Below are 16609 nucleotides of genomic sequence, written 5' to 3'. Positions count from 1 at the left end.
TCAGAGGGGTAGTTTTAAATTGGGTTCTTGGTTATTTAAGAGACAGGAAGCAGTTTGTGAAATTAAACTGTTGTTGCTCCTTATGTATGGACATTGCTTGTGGTGTACCCCAGGGGTCACTGTTGGGCCCAAAATTCTTCAACTTACACATCAATGACATTTGTAAAGTGTCTAAAGTATTAAAAATGTAAGTCTTTGCTGATGATACAAACATTTTCTGCTCTGGTGATGATCTGCAGCATTTATTAGATGAGATGACTAATGAAATAAATAAAATGAAGTTCTGGCTTGATAAAAAAATAAACTATCATTAAATTTAAATAAACGTAAAATTATGTTATTTGGAAATAGTACTTTAAATACAAATGCTAAGATTCAAATAAATGGTGCTGATATTGAAGGAGTCAGTGAAAATAAATTTCTAATAACAGATGAAAAACTTAACTGGAGAGCTCAAATAAGACATGTTAATCCCAAAATATCAAGAAGCATTGCAACAAGGCAACGCAGGTATCAAACATCACTCGTGCAGAGGTCTGGGGCAGTTATAAAGGTACATTACATTCACTTTTTACTCTTCAAAGAAAGCAGTTTCGAATCATCCACAGTGCAGGTTATAGTGAACACACAAACTCACTATTCTTGCACAAATTTGGTTCAAAGCAAAAAATAACCAACTACCAGGTAATATTCAGAGTATGTTTTTTGTTTTGTTTTTTGAAGGAAACCTCAAATAACCTCAAATTTGTGAAGGTCCGTACTACCAGAAAAAGCGTTTGTGTTTCTGTGCGTGGAGTGAAACTGTGGAACAGTTTGAATGTGGAGTTAAAGCAACGTCCAAACATAAAACAGTTCAAAAAGAGTTATAAAAATATGATCCTCATGAATTATAAAGAAAGGAAACATGTTGAGATTCAGTGAAATTCTCTGTTTAGAAGATTTCATGATGTGATGACAGAAACCTGTTTGCTAATTTTACTGCAGATTATATCAGTGAGGAAACTGACTAAATATTGACTGATAACTTATGGAAAAGGGGCGGGGTTACATAAGCGTGTAATTCTTCCAGCTCCTTTCGACATGTAACTGAATCAGAACAACTGAAGCAATACTGAAATGTAATAATTTTATTTTGTATAGCATTTTTCTTCTTTTCTTTCCTAAATGTACTTGTTTGTTTACACGATCGAAATAAATTATCAAGCAAACAAACAGATCCCAGCTGATAGATAAACATTTGTGCCGCTATTTCAAAATTCAAGATGCAAAGTGAGCTGCTTCTGTGTTCCTGCACATGCCAGTGTGTTCGTGAATGTTCGCCCGATCCTTCCTTCATGTGTGCAGGTCAGCAGTCGTTATAAACCCAAACTGAGCCTTTAAAACCTTTGAAGCTTCAAAGCTTCAGATAAAATTCAGAAATGATCATCAGAAAACTCTGAAACATGACATGAAGCGTGTTTTCAAATCCACTTCAGTCCAGTTTGAGCAGCAATAGAAGAGAAAACGAGCTGATTCATATTCATAAGTGTCAAACTTTTCTGTCTAAGTTTGAATTCATTTATCTGAAACCGTGTGCAATTTAGAAAATCCTCCAATGAAGCTGTAAATAAGGGCCGAGGGGGCTGCTGAGTGGACAGACTCACTTCTGAAATCGTTCACAAATCTTTAAATCTCAACACAAGCTGTGTCTCTCTTGGAAATGAGATTTTTAATCTCAATGAGATTTTTTACCTGGATAAATAAAGGATTAATAAAAAAAAATTAAACTCTTTACTCTGTGGATGCTAGTTTAAGTTTCAGGTTAACTCAATTTTTCCAGTTAAGTGTGAGTCAGTAGGACTGTCTGGCAATGTCTACTTTGTCCCCCCAATGGCATAAACAAGCTTCCATACCTGCTAAACCAGTAAATACCTTTAATATGTTCATGTATGCTCGGCAGACCGAGAGCTCTGAGCTCACCTGCAAATATTTTTTGGGGGATGAGAGACTCAGAGAAGGTTTAAATGCTGAAACAGAGCCTGAGAGAGAATCTGTTTGGTCATTTTACACGTTTTAACACTTCCTGATCCTCAGCTTTAACTTACAGGACTCTCGGCTGATGATCTGATGTTGCACTTGGACGTTTCTTTTATTATCTCATCCATGTTTGTGCAAGAGCAGCGATGAGATGATTCCAATGATTATTCTCCCCCATCCATCTCACACCGGGCCAACCATAGCGGGACTCAGTCAGAGCAGTAATCTGTTCCTGACAAGACAAGAGCGAAAACAAATGGGTGTGCGCAGTCAGTGTGTGGGCTCAGCTGGCACGAAGACAACACAATGCAACCCAATTTAACCGGATACCGCCATATACGTAGGCGGAGCTCCTCTCACCTCACCGGAGAGTCCTTTTATGGAGACAGGGGGACCGGAATTCCGAATAATGGAACATCTTTTCTTCCCCCTTTATATGAAACCAAAACAACGCAAAGCACGTGCGCATGATAGTGATAACATGCTGAAATTGAGCAGTAAAATTTAAATCCACTCTTGAAGTTTTGCGAATGAACTGAACATCATTTATTTGGTCCGTGTTTCGTCACGGGAAGCTCCTATTTCTGGAGTTCCCTCTCCTTTTTTATTATTATTCTTATTTTTAAACCCGACTCCATATTTGGTGAATGACGCAACGGGACACCGGGAGATTCCCTTTATAACCCCGCCGCGCCTCCGCGGAGTGGTTAACGAAGGATGAGAGGCGGACCGGAGAAAATGAGGGAAGACACCGAACACGTCTGAGAGTCGGTGAACATGAGCGCTAAGACGGCGGCTGAAGTCTCGGCGTCTCTCGGCAGCATCCCAGACGGTGCTCCCAAAGATGTGTGCGCAGAAACGGGGATGGTGTTCAAGGAGGAGGCCGTGGGGCCGGAGGGAGCTGAAGGGCGGGACGGTGGTGGGGATGGAGGCGGTAAGCGTTCGTGTGTTTCAAACACTCGAGGATGTGGACGGACAAGTTAGATGGAGGTACTGAGCTTGTTCCTGTGAATGTGTCTGACTGCGCTCTTCTCTGTGTTGCAGGTGATCTCGGCTCACCTGAGCTCTCTCTCCAGGGCCACCTGGCGCAGTACGTGGCCACTTTACGCACGCAGCCGGTGGCGTTTAGCGGCAGGTTCTCCCTGGACTCCGGGAGCGGGGGGCCAGGCTGGGCGCAGGGGGACGTGATCAACGTGGTCAGTGCGGACATCGCCCCCCCGGGACCGGCACAGGGGTCCGGATCAGCATCACCCAACATTTACGCGGGAGAAGCAGCAGACGGAGGACGAGGAGGAGCGGGAGACGGGAACATGGCGCACGGCCAGCCGGATATCAGCCACATGTACGCGCCCCCCCACCCACACTCACACCCCCATCCGCCCCAGTCCTACTCCTGCAGCGGGGACGTGTACCAGGACCAGGGTTACCTGTCCACCTCCACCTGCGCGGTGTCCTACCACCCGCCTCCCGCCTACAGCTCTGCGCCCAAACCGGCCGCTGATGGCGCGCTGCTCTCCATCGTGCCGGAGTACGGAGGCTTCTACCCGCAGAGCTGCCAGAGGGACATGCACGCCGGCTTCCCGGAGAGGAAGGCCCTCCCGTACCCGCTGGACTCGTTGCGGGTGCCTCCGCCGCTCACGCCTCTCAACACCATCAGGAACTTTACGCTCAGCGCGCCCGAAGGCCCGGCGGCCGCCCCCTTCCCCGGCCACCAGAACCTCCCCCTCAGGCCCATCTTAAGACCCCGGAAGTACCCGAATCGCCCGAGCAAGACCCCCGTGCACCAGAGACCGTATCCGTGCCCGGCGGAGAGCTGCGACCGCCGGTTCTCCCGGTCGGACGAGCTGAGCCGGCACCTGCGCATCCACACTGGCCACAAGCCGTTCCAGTGCCGCATCTGCATGCGCAACTTCAGCCGGAGCGACCACCTGACCACGCACATCCGCACGCACACCGGGGAGAAGCCGTTCACCTGCGACCAGTGTGGGAGGAAGTTCGCACGCAGCGATGAGAGGAGGCGGCACATGAAGATTCACCTGCGGCAGAAGGAGAAGAAGACCCCCGCGTCCTAATCCGAGCCCTCCGAGCCCAAACGGTGCCCCGTAGTCTAAGTTAACCTCAGAAATAGCCGCAAGTCTCTTTAGAAGCCATATCATGAAGAAGAAATCAGGGAGAGCCAGAAACCCGGTCCCCAGGTGTGTTACTATGACTACAAAAGCCACACGAGCGGAGCTGGCCGTGCTAGGATTAAATTAACCTCCAAGAACAACATCTCACAACCTGCTTTTAGTGAACACTTTGTCTGCTGTCTATGCTTCAAGCTCTCAGGGATTCAGTTACGTGCCGGGCAGCACAGGTGCGACAGGTGAGTCAGGTGAGAGGGTTACTGCTGCTCCAGCTTTCATTTGGAGTTAAATGCACAAAAACACTCCGTATAAACGCAGAGAGTCACGGAGGCATCACATATGACTTCCGGAGGAGGACTGTGAGGAATCGTTAGTGAAATTCTCTCGGATAACGCGACACCAGCCTTTTCTATATTTGTAAGATCACAGAAAAATCCTTTAAAAACCTTCAGTCCAAGTTCAAGGCTGAGTGTCTTCAGACTGTTGGCACTCAAACGTTCCTCTGCACCATATTTGAAAAGAAAATAAGTCCAACACTTTACAGTTTTTAGGAGAAACCAATGAACGTAGGCGCTGTCGTCAGAGTGAGACACGTGGATGCCGTGGCTCAGGGGGTCTGCGTTTGGCTTCTGACGTTTCTGTATGAAATAAACTCATTTTGCGCTGCTTTGTTGGGCGGCAGGAAACAACAGGCCACAGACAGAAGGTTGTTTTATGACATTTTATAGTCGTAAATGAGTAAAATGACTGGCGTGAAGTTAGGATAAACAAAAATAACATTTTATTCAAATACATCAGAGAGAAGCTGATCATGTTATTGTGTTAAACAGCCTGAAACTACTTAAATTATTTCAATATTTTCAAAGTAAAAATCCTTTTTTGGGGAGGGGGGATCAGGACTAAAATAATTTTAAATGATTTTTCAAGATAAAAGCCTTTAATTAGTTGTCTAGACGTTATCAAGATAATTTATTTCTGTGAGAATGTCAAAATAAGAGGCCTTTTTTTGATTGTGTGAAACAAGTTACGTTCGCTTATTTCAAAATAAAAGCCTCCATTAGTTATTGGAAGTTACCACATTTTCTACATTTAATCCTCTAGTTAGTTGGGAATTCATTGAGATTATTTAAGATGACGGTTGTTTTTTTGTTTTGTTTTTTGTTTGTTTGTTTTGTTTTGTTTTTGCTGTAGTTAAAAAAAAATCATCTATTTAGTTACTGGAACTTGTCTATTTTGCTAGATTTTCAAAATAAAACAATATAATTTGTTAGAAAGCTTTCATGATGCTCAGAAAGACCTCAGATTGTGTGAAGTTAGTCAAGTGTATTTATCATAGCAGGTTTCCAAAATAAAAGCTCCTGTTTTTCCGGGCTTTTTCACATAAACCTCTAAAATTTGCTGCTTTTGCTCACTTGAGTCAGCCATCTTTATTTTATATTTTTAACCTTCTGAGATACGAGACAAATGTTTTGGTTAAAAAAAACTATTTAACTGACCTAAATAAGTGTCCCATAGCACATATAGCACACCGAACATCGGCTGAAAGGTCAGCGAGAGATCAGCCCTGTGTTTCCACACACACGCATGTATTTGGAGCAGCATGGCAGCCACGGCGTCACGTGAACTAATGCAGTATGTAGGTGTATATGTGTGATGCAGCATCAGAGCACACTGAGGGGATACGGTGATGTCACAGCTTGAGGCTGGGGTACGCTGTGAATGGGATTTATTGATTGTAGCCTGATAATCTGTTATTTCCTGTTTTTGTTTTTGGATTTCTTGCCAGTCAATGTGAGACAAAGAGACACAGAGTAAGTGGGCAAAAAGTAAAAGTTTGTTTTTGTGTGTTTTACTATTTTATGCAAACGAGAGAAAGCACTAAAGCTTTTATTCTGAAGAATTGATGCTTCTTGTCAATGCAAATAAACGTGGAACTGTTCAGTCGCTGCTGCCTCTTTTTTCTTTTCAATGAAAGTACACACAGGTTAGCTTTGCATGATTCTTACTTCAGACTAATCCAACTTTGTCTCACACTCAGGCCTCGAGAAACAAGGAAAAGCATAAAACGGTCGCCTTCAGGTGCAACGTTCCCTATAAGCTGCGCACAATTGCGCACTGCTCTCTGCGCACAGAAAATCTGCGTTGCGCACAAAAGAAAAAAATCTAACCTGAATTGAAATTAAAATGAATACGTTAACAATTCTGTTCTGCAGTGTTAGTCAGTGAGTGACTGGCTGCTCCCGTATGGGATCAGAACGATGCCACCTTATCCTATAGTCCAGCCAATGATGCGATTCACATTCTATATGCAGCTAATCAACGTGGTTGACAGGCTATGGCAGCGTCCTTATGTGCCGACACCGGTGTTTTAGCAAAGCGGCTGATGTGGAGTGAAGCCACGTTAATGACAACGTGTACAACCATTGGAGATGTGAGCAGGACAGACGGAACAACTGACGGACAAAGTGTGGACTTTATACCAGATTGTAAATTGTGTTGATCGGCCACGTAAAACCAGAGTTATGATAAAATATCTGCAGTGTTTGGTTTTCTTCCTGAATACTGTCGTTGTTTATATTTACTGCGGGAAGAAACGGTAAAAACGGCGTTTTATAAGGAAAACGCTCGAAATCCTGTGAGCAAACACAGCCCCCCTCCAGCCTTTCCTATTGGTGGAAAAATGTACCATGTCAACCAATCAAAAAATGATATGGCAACATGGCATTTAGTTGTTTAGGAAGGAGGAAGTTTTAGGAGTGACGGCGTGTTTGAGATGTGAGAGATTTGCAACGTTTAGCGCAAATCTTGTGTAGTTAGTGTGTAGTTAGTGTGTAGTTAGTGTGTAGTTAGTGTGTAGTGTAGTCAGTAGTTCTGTTGTGTGTCAGAACAATGAGGCGACTGCTGAGTGTTACAGGTGTTACAGCAGTGATACATCTGCTGCTGTCAGGCCTGCAGGTATCAGGCTGTTGTTCTCCTTCATCTCATAGTGGACAGAAATTATTTTTTGCAGCGGCACAAATAATTTGTGTGGCATCAGATTTGATGCAGAACAGCTGATTGTTCTGTAAATAGTTTGAAATGTTTGTTTAAAAAACGCCTTGGCTGCATTTTTAGGTAAACAGCTGCAAAAAACTTTGTTTGCATAACTCAGTTACTTTTTTGAAGAAGTAACTATATCATTAATTTCCCAGCATTGGTCATTATTTACTGTATTTTGCAGACAGAGTTACAGACTCTCTCCCAGACTCAGACTCATCATACAAGTCAGAGCTTTATAAAAAAATAATAAGAAAGTTGTGTTTTCAAAATTGGAGTTGAAGTTATTTTTTCCTTCCAATAGTGTTAACATGCTGCAGGTCATGAACAACACTTTTTTACATTCTCATTGTAAGTGGGCTAAAGCAGTTAATTAAAAGTCGTCTAACATAAATCTAAATGCTGTAATTTGATTATTTTAATAAACATGTAACTTGGATGGATTCGACGCTGGCGTGACCACAGTGCACACGTCTGCTGTCGCTCACAGTGGACCAAGGGACGCTCAGGGAGTTTGTGTGTTCGCTCAGACACATGAAAAATTAGAGGGAACATTGGTTCAGGTGTATATGACAGATTCTGCCCCAGCTTTCTTATATATGGAGAACTGACGCTGTCAAAATCAAAAATATATGGACAAAAACGTGAATCAGTAAACGGTCTGTCACTAAATTGCTATGTGGGCATGAAAGGTACCTATTCCAAAATTTACTAAAGCTAGGAGCGGACTGTGAGGATACACCCGCAACTTTATGTTCAAATCATCTGTTTATTGTGTCCAAAAAATATCAACTAAAGCTGAAATATGGCCAGGCTGCACATCCATGTAATACCAGTTTCTACCACCAGATGGTGCAGCGACGCAGGGTTACCTTTATTTAACCAAGAGAGATAGTAAGAGCACATTTCCTCTGTGAGGACAAAGGTGCTATAAAACACCCATCAACAACCACAGTGGGGGAACACCGCCCCCTGGTGGTTCATTTAACTTTGAAACAGACAAATCTCTGCTTTTATTTGCTCTCGTGTTTCTTGCATTTGTGTGGGAATCAAATCCAAATTTCTAAAATGTTCTCATTTGATCTTTCAAGTTATTTTCTCATTTATGCATAGATGTATTACATACTGTATTTACATGATATTATCAGTGGTATGGAGGACTCTAAGTGCCAAAATCATAACACAATAAAGAAGTTATATGAATAACAATTAAATAAAAATTAATTGCAAATAGATTCCGGCGCTAATCAAACTTAAGGCTGAACAGATTTCTTTTCTCTTTATTTTGTAATCACATGGACATTTTCTGACATTTCTCTTAAAGACACTTTGTGCTGATAAACTCGATTTAGTGCACATCTTTCAATCGGAGATACAAACATGAACACAGTCCTGAGGAGTCTCTCAGAAAGGAGAAGAAGAAGAAGAAAAGGCGGCGACGGCGTAAAGAGTCCTAACACGAGAAAATCTGCAGCTTTACGAGATTTCAGTCTTCAAAAGAGACCCGAAGCTCTGACGTCACAAAGCCTGAAGCAGGAAGACGAGTAAAGAGACATCAGCAGGGTCCTGCAGTGGTCCTTCAGCGCTGCTTTCAAGGAGCAGCCAGGAGCCTGGGACGTTTTTGTTTCCCCTCATGCGGAGAGTAATACATGGTAGCGGCTGGGTACACGTGTACGGAGAACCAGAGAAGCCAAAAATATAAATTACATTACAGTATTATACATTTGCTGATAAAGCCATCAAAGTGAATATTAATGCTACATGGACAGAAATGAACTGATTTCTGTTGCTATTTATTACTGTATTTATTTCAATTAGCAGTACTTATTTATTTTAAAGTACATTACCCCCCCAATTCATTTTTCATTTTATTTCTGCGCTGGGCAAAAGCATAAATGTTTACCACTGATACGTTCATTTGTGATTTAGGCAGTTTTACAGTTTTATTATTTGTATGTTTCAGATGGTTTAGCTGAAGCAGAACAGTAGAAAAAAAATAAAGTAAAAATAAAAGATATTTGGGGAAATAAATCAGGTGACAAGAGGAAAGGAAAATATTTAAAGTTGGTTAATAAAGAAAACCAAAGTGAACATAATTAAGTTCATAAAAATGTAATTAATGCTTGCATTTATTTCCAATATGGTTTTGTTCCTAATAAGTAATTATTTCAGCAGTTACAGTCCTCTGTAGTTGTTCCTGTACCTGAAACCTTCTTTTGAATAAACACCACAAGTTACTCATTACCAGTGAGGTCCTCAGACTGAAGGACATGAAGTACTGACGTGTATTAAAACATCCCAATTATTATTGTTATTGTTAGTATTATTGAAAAATTCAGTCAAAATGAAAGCAGAAAATTCCAGACTTTTCTCAAACGCAGCATTATCAACTTTCAGGTGTGAAATAAAAACACCTGGTCTGATTTTAGCTTTGAAAATCAGTCCAGATGTGACTGTAACGAAACAGCTGTCGGTCAGATTCAGATTCAATACTTTATGGAAGACTGAAGCCGCCAAAAACAAATTTGTGCAGTTAACCTCTTTCTGTCCTTTTTAAATTCATTTTCTATTTTGGCATCAATCCATCAAAATCAAAAAGTTAACATCACAAACATTTTGATTTTACAAAAACAAAATTTGGAAACAAAGAAAAGAAAATGATTAACAAAATAATAAGAAAACAAAAACTGTCACTTTATAGAATAAATATTTAAATTTAAATTATTTATCCACCACCTGCTCATTTATAAATTAATACATAATTAAAATACTAACATGTATTATTGGGTCATTTAATACTTTCACAGCTAAGTTGCTTCTGCATTATTTTACTTTATTTTTTATATTTCTTTTTATGTTTTCCTTCATAGTCAAACCTTTGGCCTAGAATCTCTTTAATCCCTTATTTATTAATTTATCTATACATTCTTTGAAGAGTTAGCGATGCATACAAACAACATGGAGTTTTCTGATGCTCATATTCCTACGTATTTAATGGCGAATCACAAATTAGCGTATTATCTAGAACTCTATACCAATTTTAAATCATTTTAAACACTTTTATAAACGAATAACTGGGAAGGTAACGAAATGGGAGAATTATTTTTATTATACAGCAGTAAATTAAATTTTATGAATCCAATATTCATCTATGCCCATGGACTATTAATAAACTTATTGATGCATTAAGGCTTATTGGCTGGATTTCACTGTGGTCGTTTCAGTCCTGCACATCTATTTTTCCCCCATTTTGACAGCCTGAAAACAAGAAAACTTTGTCGATTCAACAATGGATTTGTGTGTGATTTGGGCAGCTGGGGTCCTCCATACACAGTTAGTGTCACTGAGCAGAGTAAATACAAATACCCAGAGAGGTTTATGAGCTTCAGTCAGGTTTCAGGACAGACTCTGGCTTAACTGGAGTCTCTGTAGAGTAAAGAGCCTCAGTTTTTAAAAATAAAACTACTTCCTGAAAGTCAGCACATCAACAGAATGATTCAGATGTGGGTTCCTGACTGTCACATCCACGGGGATCACAGCACAGGCAGGAAGTCGTTTACTGTTGCCTGAGGCTCCGATGTTTGTCCAACTGAAGCAGAAGCTGGGGTGAATAAAATTCACCAGAGTGTGCTGCAGGGCTGATGCATCATTTCTACCTTTTACCACAATTTAATCCCACATTTGGCCCTTTACTCTGCGCCTGCTGGCGGCTCTGATGATGACTGTGGAGATCCTTTGTGGATCCAGCCAGGCTGCAGGGCTCCGGGAGGGTGGAGGGGGGATCAGAGGCACACCTCCGGGCCCGGGTACGGCTCCCCTCCGCACCAGAACTCCGGAGGCTGCGAGATCTCCATGAGCCAGACCTCCTTCTCCGTCTGCTCCGAGTCTTTGACCCCCTCCCCGGGCAGCACCTTGTAGTAGTGACAGTCCCTGCCGTCGTCCGGGTCGTACGGCGGGGCTAAGATGTCCATGAAAGCTGTGGGCCCATCCACGGCGTCAATCTGGTGGAGGTTGTCCCGGTCGGGGGAGAGGACGCAGGGTCCACTCTCCTCCGTGTACTCCCCGGTGGAGCGAAGCACGTAGCGCCGCAGAGCGCCCATCTCCGCCCGGGGCAGCGCGCCCCCGCCCCCGCCCGGTCGCTCGAGCCGGTCGAAGCAGCTTATCCGGACCTTCCCGTACATGACTTTGAGCACGCCGTGCATGCCCGGGTGGTCGTGCAGCGGGATAGAGGCCCCGCTCTTCAGCAGGAACACCCCCATGCTGAACTGGTCCGTCTCACAGATGTGCATGTAGGTGACCGGGGGCGCACCGCGGTGATACGGGTGCTGAGCAGGGGGCGCGTCGCCGTCCTCGGCTCTCCGCGGGACGAGCTTCAGGTCGGCAGCCCGCACTTCCGACATCAGGCTCCGGAGCTTGCCGTGGTTCTCCAGGAAGGACTTGGAAGCCTCGTCGCCCACCGCGGGTGTGTTCCTGAAGGTGACGAGAGCCTGCCGAGCTATCCTCTGAACCAGGGAGGCCATACTGCTGTCACCGGGCATCATACCGAAGCGAGGAGCCGCCGCTCGGTCCGCTGGTCCCCGTTAGCTGTAGCTGTGTGTAGCTAGCGCCGAAGATCGTGTGACCGCGAGAGGACTCACTCCTCAGGGGCTCTGGTTTCTGCCCTCACGAAGATCAAAGCCTAAAAAAGAAACTGCAGAAACAAAAACGACGAAATTAAATATCATAAACCGAATAACGAGAAACAGCAGGGCTGGTATTCATCCTTCGGGTGTCCTCCCACAGAGTGTGCGACGGTTTACAGCGCCGCCATCAGTGCAAACGTAACTCCCGCTGTGTGGAGCCACGGAGGACCGAAGCGGCCAAAATTGCAAACTTCACAAATAAACAAACTAATTTGTTATTAAATTAAGTTTGAGATAATTTCTCGGCTCCTTTCATTATTACTTTCAATTTTGACGTCCATCAACCAAAACCTTAAAAATGTGACCTCGCGAAAACACTTTGAATTTGCAAAAGGAAACAAATACAGAGGACGGCAAAGTTAAAAAAAAAACGTTAATAAAAAATGATTATTTTAACAAAGAAAACCCCAAAACAAATAAAAGTGAGTAGGTAAATCAATTCAGAAACAATTTGTCACATATTTTTAGGATAATTATTTTAATTAGTTCCATTTATTTGTTGCATATTTCAACAACCCTCTGTCCATAATCACATACTGTGTATGCTACCGTTGCATATAGTTTATTATCTTATTTATTTTGTATTTGTTTGCATTTATCTTCTGCTATCTCTACCTGAGTCGAGGTAATGCACGAAATTCCCCGTGTGGGATCAATAAAGTCTTATCTTATCTTAACTGTAATTAATCCATACAAGGTGACTCGGGGAGCCGTTTCCCTTGTTACTGGGTTTCAAAAATGGCAGTTTAATTTTCGGGAATGAGACGCTCTCGTGACTCATCGAGTGACACCACTGAGCAGCCAATCGGTGGCATGCGGTCTGATGACATCACATTTCAGTACCTGCTCAGATAGCTTTGTAGCCCAGCGAGCAGGTACTATTTTAGCACCTGTTCAGGAAAAACCCTGAAAACAATGATTGTTTTGGGTCCCACTGAAAAAAAGCATCAAGTGTATTTGATGAATCTCGTGGTGCGTTTTAGAATGCATGCACTCTTATATTGTACATGTATTTATTACTCTCAGATTTAGCCATTCTTATATTTTGCGTGTTTTATGTTATTGTATTTTTGCACAACTCTGTTGCTTGTGAAGCTCGCACACAAGAATTTCACTGGCATGTGCTGTACCAGTGTACCTGCACATGTGATGTGACAATAAAAGTGATTTGATTTGAAAGTATGATGCCCGGACTCGAACCCACTGGCCGGCTGGGGCCTCTCTGTGAGGTGTCTCTTAACTGGTGACCTGTCCAGGTGTGCTGCGAGTGTGTCTGAAGCTTCAGTGGAAAAAGTGTTGCATTCACACAAACCCGACATGAACTGAAAGAAATCCCACCAAACAGCTGATTTTAAAGCTAAAATCAACAACACAACGCATACGTCACCGGTGCGATCACCACAACAACACGTGGCACGTTGACCGCCGTTAGTCTGATTTTGTGCATTTTTCTTTGGACGGAATGATTTCCGGTGTCCGGAAACGGCAGCAGAGTGAGACCTCACCTGCTCCCCTGCGCTCACCTTTTTCACAGCCTGCTGTCCTCATTCATTCCCGTTTTTGTCGATCAGCGCGTGAGGCTCCGCGAGCAGCACACAAACAAGCTAAAGAGGCAAACGGACACAAAGCAGGAGGAGTCGGAGAAGCTCGGGGAGCTTCGGGGTGTCTGGAGGCCTTCGTCACACTCCGCCGCGGTCACTCTTATCTGCTCCGCTGCCCCATTTTTGAATTACTGTCAAACACGTCCGCACCGCGCAGCGTTTCACGGGTTCACACCTGGTGCATTGTGGGAAACGAAGTCTGTCGGGCCTCTCGCGTGGACGTCCACGACACCAAATCAGATTGAAGTCAAACGGGGACAAAATGAGCTTCGTATTTAGGTCCCTCTCCTCCAGGGTCAGCGCGCTGCGAACACTGTCGCTTTACCCGCGAGCTTAAGGTCAAGCGAATATCTAGTAGCACTACATTACCCAGCATGCCTCTGACTATTTACTTCTTAATGCTCTTTGCCCCCAGTCATTACTGAGTTACAAACAGTCGACAGGAGTAACCCAGCAGCGGGCCAACATCGGGATAAATATAGAGTGCATCAACTGTCTGAAGCATATTAGTCTGAAAGATGAAGCCTCGTTTCCTGGAACGCTTTATTCCAAAGAAAACACTCCACGGTTCACCGTGGGAGCATTAATGTGGCACTTTACACTCGGACGGCCTCGAGTTTCACATTTATCACATCTTGTTTATTAAAGATGTCAAAAAGCAGCGTTCTGGTGATTAATGTGGACATAAGTGTCATATATGCTTTTACTTATAATAATTCACCGCTCCAGCTGGATTTGAACCCTCAGCCTTCAGGTTATTATCAACAGAAACGCCATTTACAACCACATTAGCCTCGTTTCAGCCTGTCTTTATCAGGGAGCAGCACAAAAACATTGATCTCATGACCCGATTAAGCTATCAGCTATTTTCCATCAGTTCTTGGCAGCAGACGCAGCATGAAGTAAACATAAAACACAAAAACATGTCAAAAACGTGAGATAAACCAATACAGGCAGAGCTTAAAAACTGCAAAATGCTCCGGCGTCATCCTTCCCCAAGACATTTTGAGGCTGACGCACTTCTTCATGAACTTAACAAACATTAAATATTCACAGTGTCAAAGAGCCAATAATATAATAAAAATAGTGAAATGGCAAAAGGGACCACATATCCTCAAAAAAGAGAAAAAGAAACATGATAAACGATACAGCTCATCATACTCAGAACAACAAGCTGGGAAGTTCTCTCTTCTTCTAAACAGCTGCAGATTTTAGAGATCGTCACATCACGCAGTCGTACCGAAGTCTAAGTTCTTTAGATGTGTCACCACCGAGCTCTGGAAGGAAGGAAGTGGGTTAGGATCTCCAGGAACAACCTGGAACAGCCAAGGCTGAAGCCCGCCACAGTGAAGCTCATTTTACAACATCGTGGACAGGAAGGAGCCCCGGCACCCAAATCAACACCTTCAAGCTCAGCTGGAATTCACAGCTGCCCAAATGGATGAGCCAAAAAGACGAAGACTGAGCTGTTTGGCCACAAGGACGAGGCATGTTTGAGGGAGGGACGGTGAGAACACAGCACCGAGCATGGTGGTGGTAGCATCAGGATCTGGGACTGTGTTGTTGCTACAGCGTTTTCAGCTTTTATGGAACACATTGAAGTTGAAATCTGGTTGTTTTGTGTCTACATTGAGTGTTTGGTGCATTTTTCATAAGGTTTGTAGTTCATTTGTGCCTCTTTTCACTCATTTTGCAACATTTTGTGTTTGTTGGGACTGTTCTGGTCATTTTTGCACATTTTGGTGTTATATGTGATATGTTGTAGTTTTTTGTGCTTCTGTAATTGTTTTGCATCTTTTCTGTCATTTGAAGTTGTGTTCTGCTCGTTTTGTGTTCATTTTCCGTCTGTTTTTGGTGCTTTGGGATCCCTTTATGCCTTTTTGTGATCATTTTTGCATTTTTCCTGAGTTCTTTAGTGTTCCCCTGCAGGCATTTTGCATGATTGTGGGCTTTGTGGACATTTTTGCCTTTCTGTAGACATTTGAAGTATTTTTATGTTAATAGTAGTCACACGGCATCATGTCTGGTCATTTTTAATCATTCTATGTCTTTTTTTGTGATTTTAAAGGTGTTTCCTGTCTGATTTGTGTCTTTACGGTCATTTCCCTCCACCTTTGGCCGTTTGGAGTTTGCGGCTGTCTCGTCCCCTTTTTGTCACTGCAGGATCGCTGGACCTCTATTCATCATATTTTGGGATAAAGCTCTTCAGCTGTTTGGGGTCCGTCACTCTGCTCCAAACGGAAGAGGACACTTTAATGAAATTATAACATCTTTGTGGGTAAAAAACACACTTTAGTCCTGAAACTCTAACAGTGACTCATCTGTAAGCGTGACTCACTAGTTGAGTTTGGCATTTCATGATAAAGACGTAGGCAGCCCATTTGGGCATCTTTCTGCTGGGAAACACCCACCCACACACACACAGCCTACTTTATGGAAATTCACCCTGATAAAGGCATTCGTTTGGCTGATTTGTGTTCACTGCTGACATCAAACCAGAGAGAAACAGGATGTGGGCGATCCTCCTCAGGATGTGTTATCCTGTTAGGGTGCTCACTGTCCACAGCCAACTGATTTGTACCTGTTTTAAATATGTCAGGTACAGTTTTACAGTTTTAGGGTTGAAATGGAGAGTTTACAGAGGTTCATCCAGGACCGTAAATCTGAAAAACAAGCTGACACAAACCAAACCGCATGTTTCGATGCTCTAAAAGGATTCGTAAAGTTCACGAACACCAGTCATGCTGTTTGCTGTGTGTTCACTTAAATGCCCTACGTGCAGTTTGTGCCAAGCTAAACAAACACTTTGTGTTTGTTGTTTTGTTTTTAGGTCATTTTGTATATTTGGGAGTTTCTCTGTGGTTGTCTTATTATTTTACGGCCACTGTGTTTTGTTGTGTGGCAGTTTTGAGACATTTGTTACCTTTTCTCACATTTTTGAGATTGTTTTGAATTATATTGTGTTCATTTTAATTTTTTTGGTGTGTGTGTGTGTTTCGATGCTGTTTGCACGGAATTTGCAGCATTTTGTAGTTTTTTGGGGGAGTTTTGTTTTTCACCTATTTGTGAGCATTTGATCTTCTTTGGCGTCTCTTTGTACTTTACTGCATTACTGTAGATATTTCTGACAATCTTTTGTGGGTTTTTC

The 16609-nt window shown here is 43.0% G+C and overlaps 2 protein-coding genes across 3 annotated transcripts; one reads left to right on the top strand and one right to left on the bottom strand.

Moving 5' to 3' along the window:
* The first annotated feature begins 2491 nt into the window (after positions 1 to 2491).
* Positions 2492 to 6086, top strand: LOC120734896 (E3 SUMO-protein ligase EGR2-like). The gene is made up of 2 exons (XM_040034004.1): positions 2492 to 2950; positions 3061 to 6086. The coding sequence occupies exons 1-2, from the start codon at positions 2794 to 2796 to the stop codon at positions 4086 to 4088; spliced, it is 1185 nt and encodes a 394-aa protein (XP_039889938.1). The 5' UTR covers positions 2492 to 2793; the 3' UTR covers positions 4089 to 6086.
* A 2345-nt stretch (positions 6087 to 8431) lies between these two features.
* On the bottom strand, positions 8432 to 15712 carry adob (2-aminoethanethiol (cysteamine) dioxygenase b). Of its 2 annotated transcripts, none has more exons than XM_040034008.1 (2): positions 15701 to 15712; positions 8432 to 11817 (listed from the first exon to the last, which is right to left on the bottom strand). In XM_040034008.1, exon 2 carries the CDS (start codon positions 11717 to 11719, stop codon positions 10961 to 10963), a length of 759 nt encoding a protein of 252 aa, XP_039889942.1. In that variant the 5' UTR covers positions 11720 to 11817; positions 15701 to 15712; the 3' UTR covers positions 8432 to 10960. The 2 variants fall into 2 exon arrangements, with proteins under 2 accessions (XP_039889942.1, XP_039889941.1); XM_040034007.1 differs by lacking the exon at positions 15701 to 15712 and adding an exon at positions 13384 to 13754 and having other exon boundaries at positions 8432 to 11868.
* Between the last annotated feature and the right edge of the window lie 897 nt (positions 15713 to 16609).

The sequence above is a fragment of the Simochromis diagramma genome, unplaced genomic scaffold (assembly GCF_900408965.1).
Source record: "Simochromis diagramma unplaced genomic scaffold, fSimDia1.1 OVJJ01000176.1, whole genome shotgun sequence".
NCBI classification, from domain to species: domain Eukaryota; kingdom Metazoa; phylum Chordata; class Actinopteri; order Cichliformes; family Cichlidae; genus Simochromis; species Simochromis diagramma.
This window is presented reverse-complemented; position numbering and strand designations above follow the sequence as displayed.

Bases quoted from the DNA above. Each gene is read 5' to 3' on its own strand.
- LOC120734896 (XM_040034004.1), top strand. From the start codon at position 2,794: ATGAGCGCTAAGACGGCGGCTGAAGTCTCGGCGTCTCTCGGCAGCATC. The intron at 2,951-3,060 runs GTAAGCGTTCGT...TCTGTGTTGCAG, and splicing joins CGGTGGTGGGGATGGAGGCG to GTGATCTCGGCTCACCTGAG.
- adob (XM_040034008.1), bottom strand. From the start codon at position 11,719: ATGATGCCCGGTGACAGCAGTATGGCCTCCCTGGTTCAGAGGATAGCT.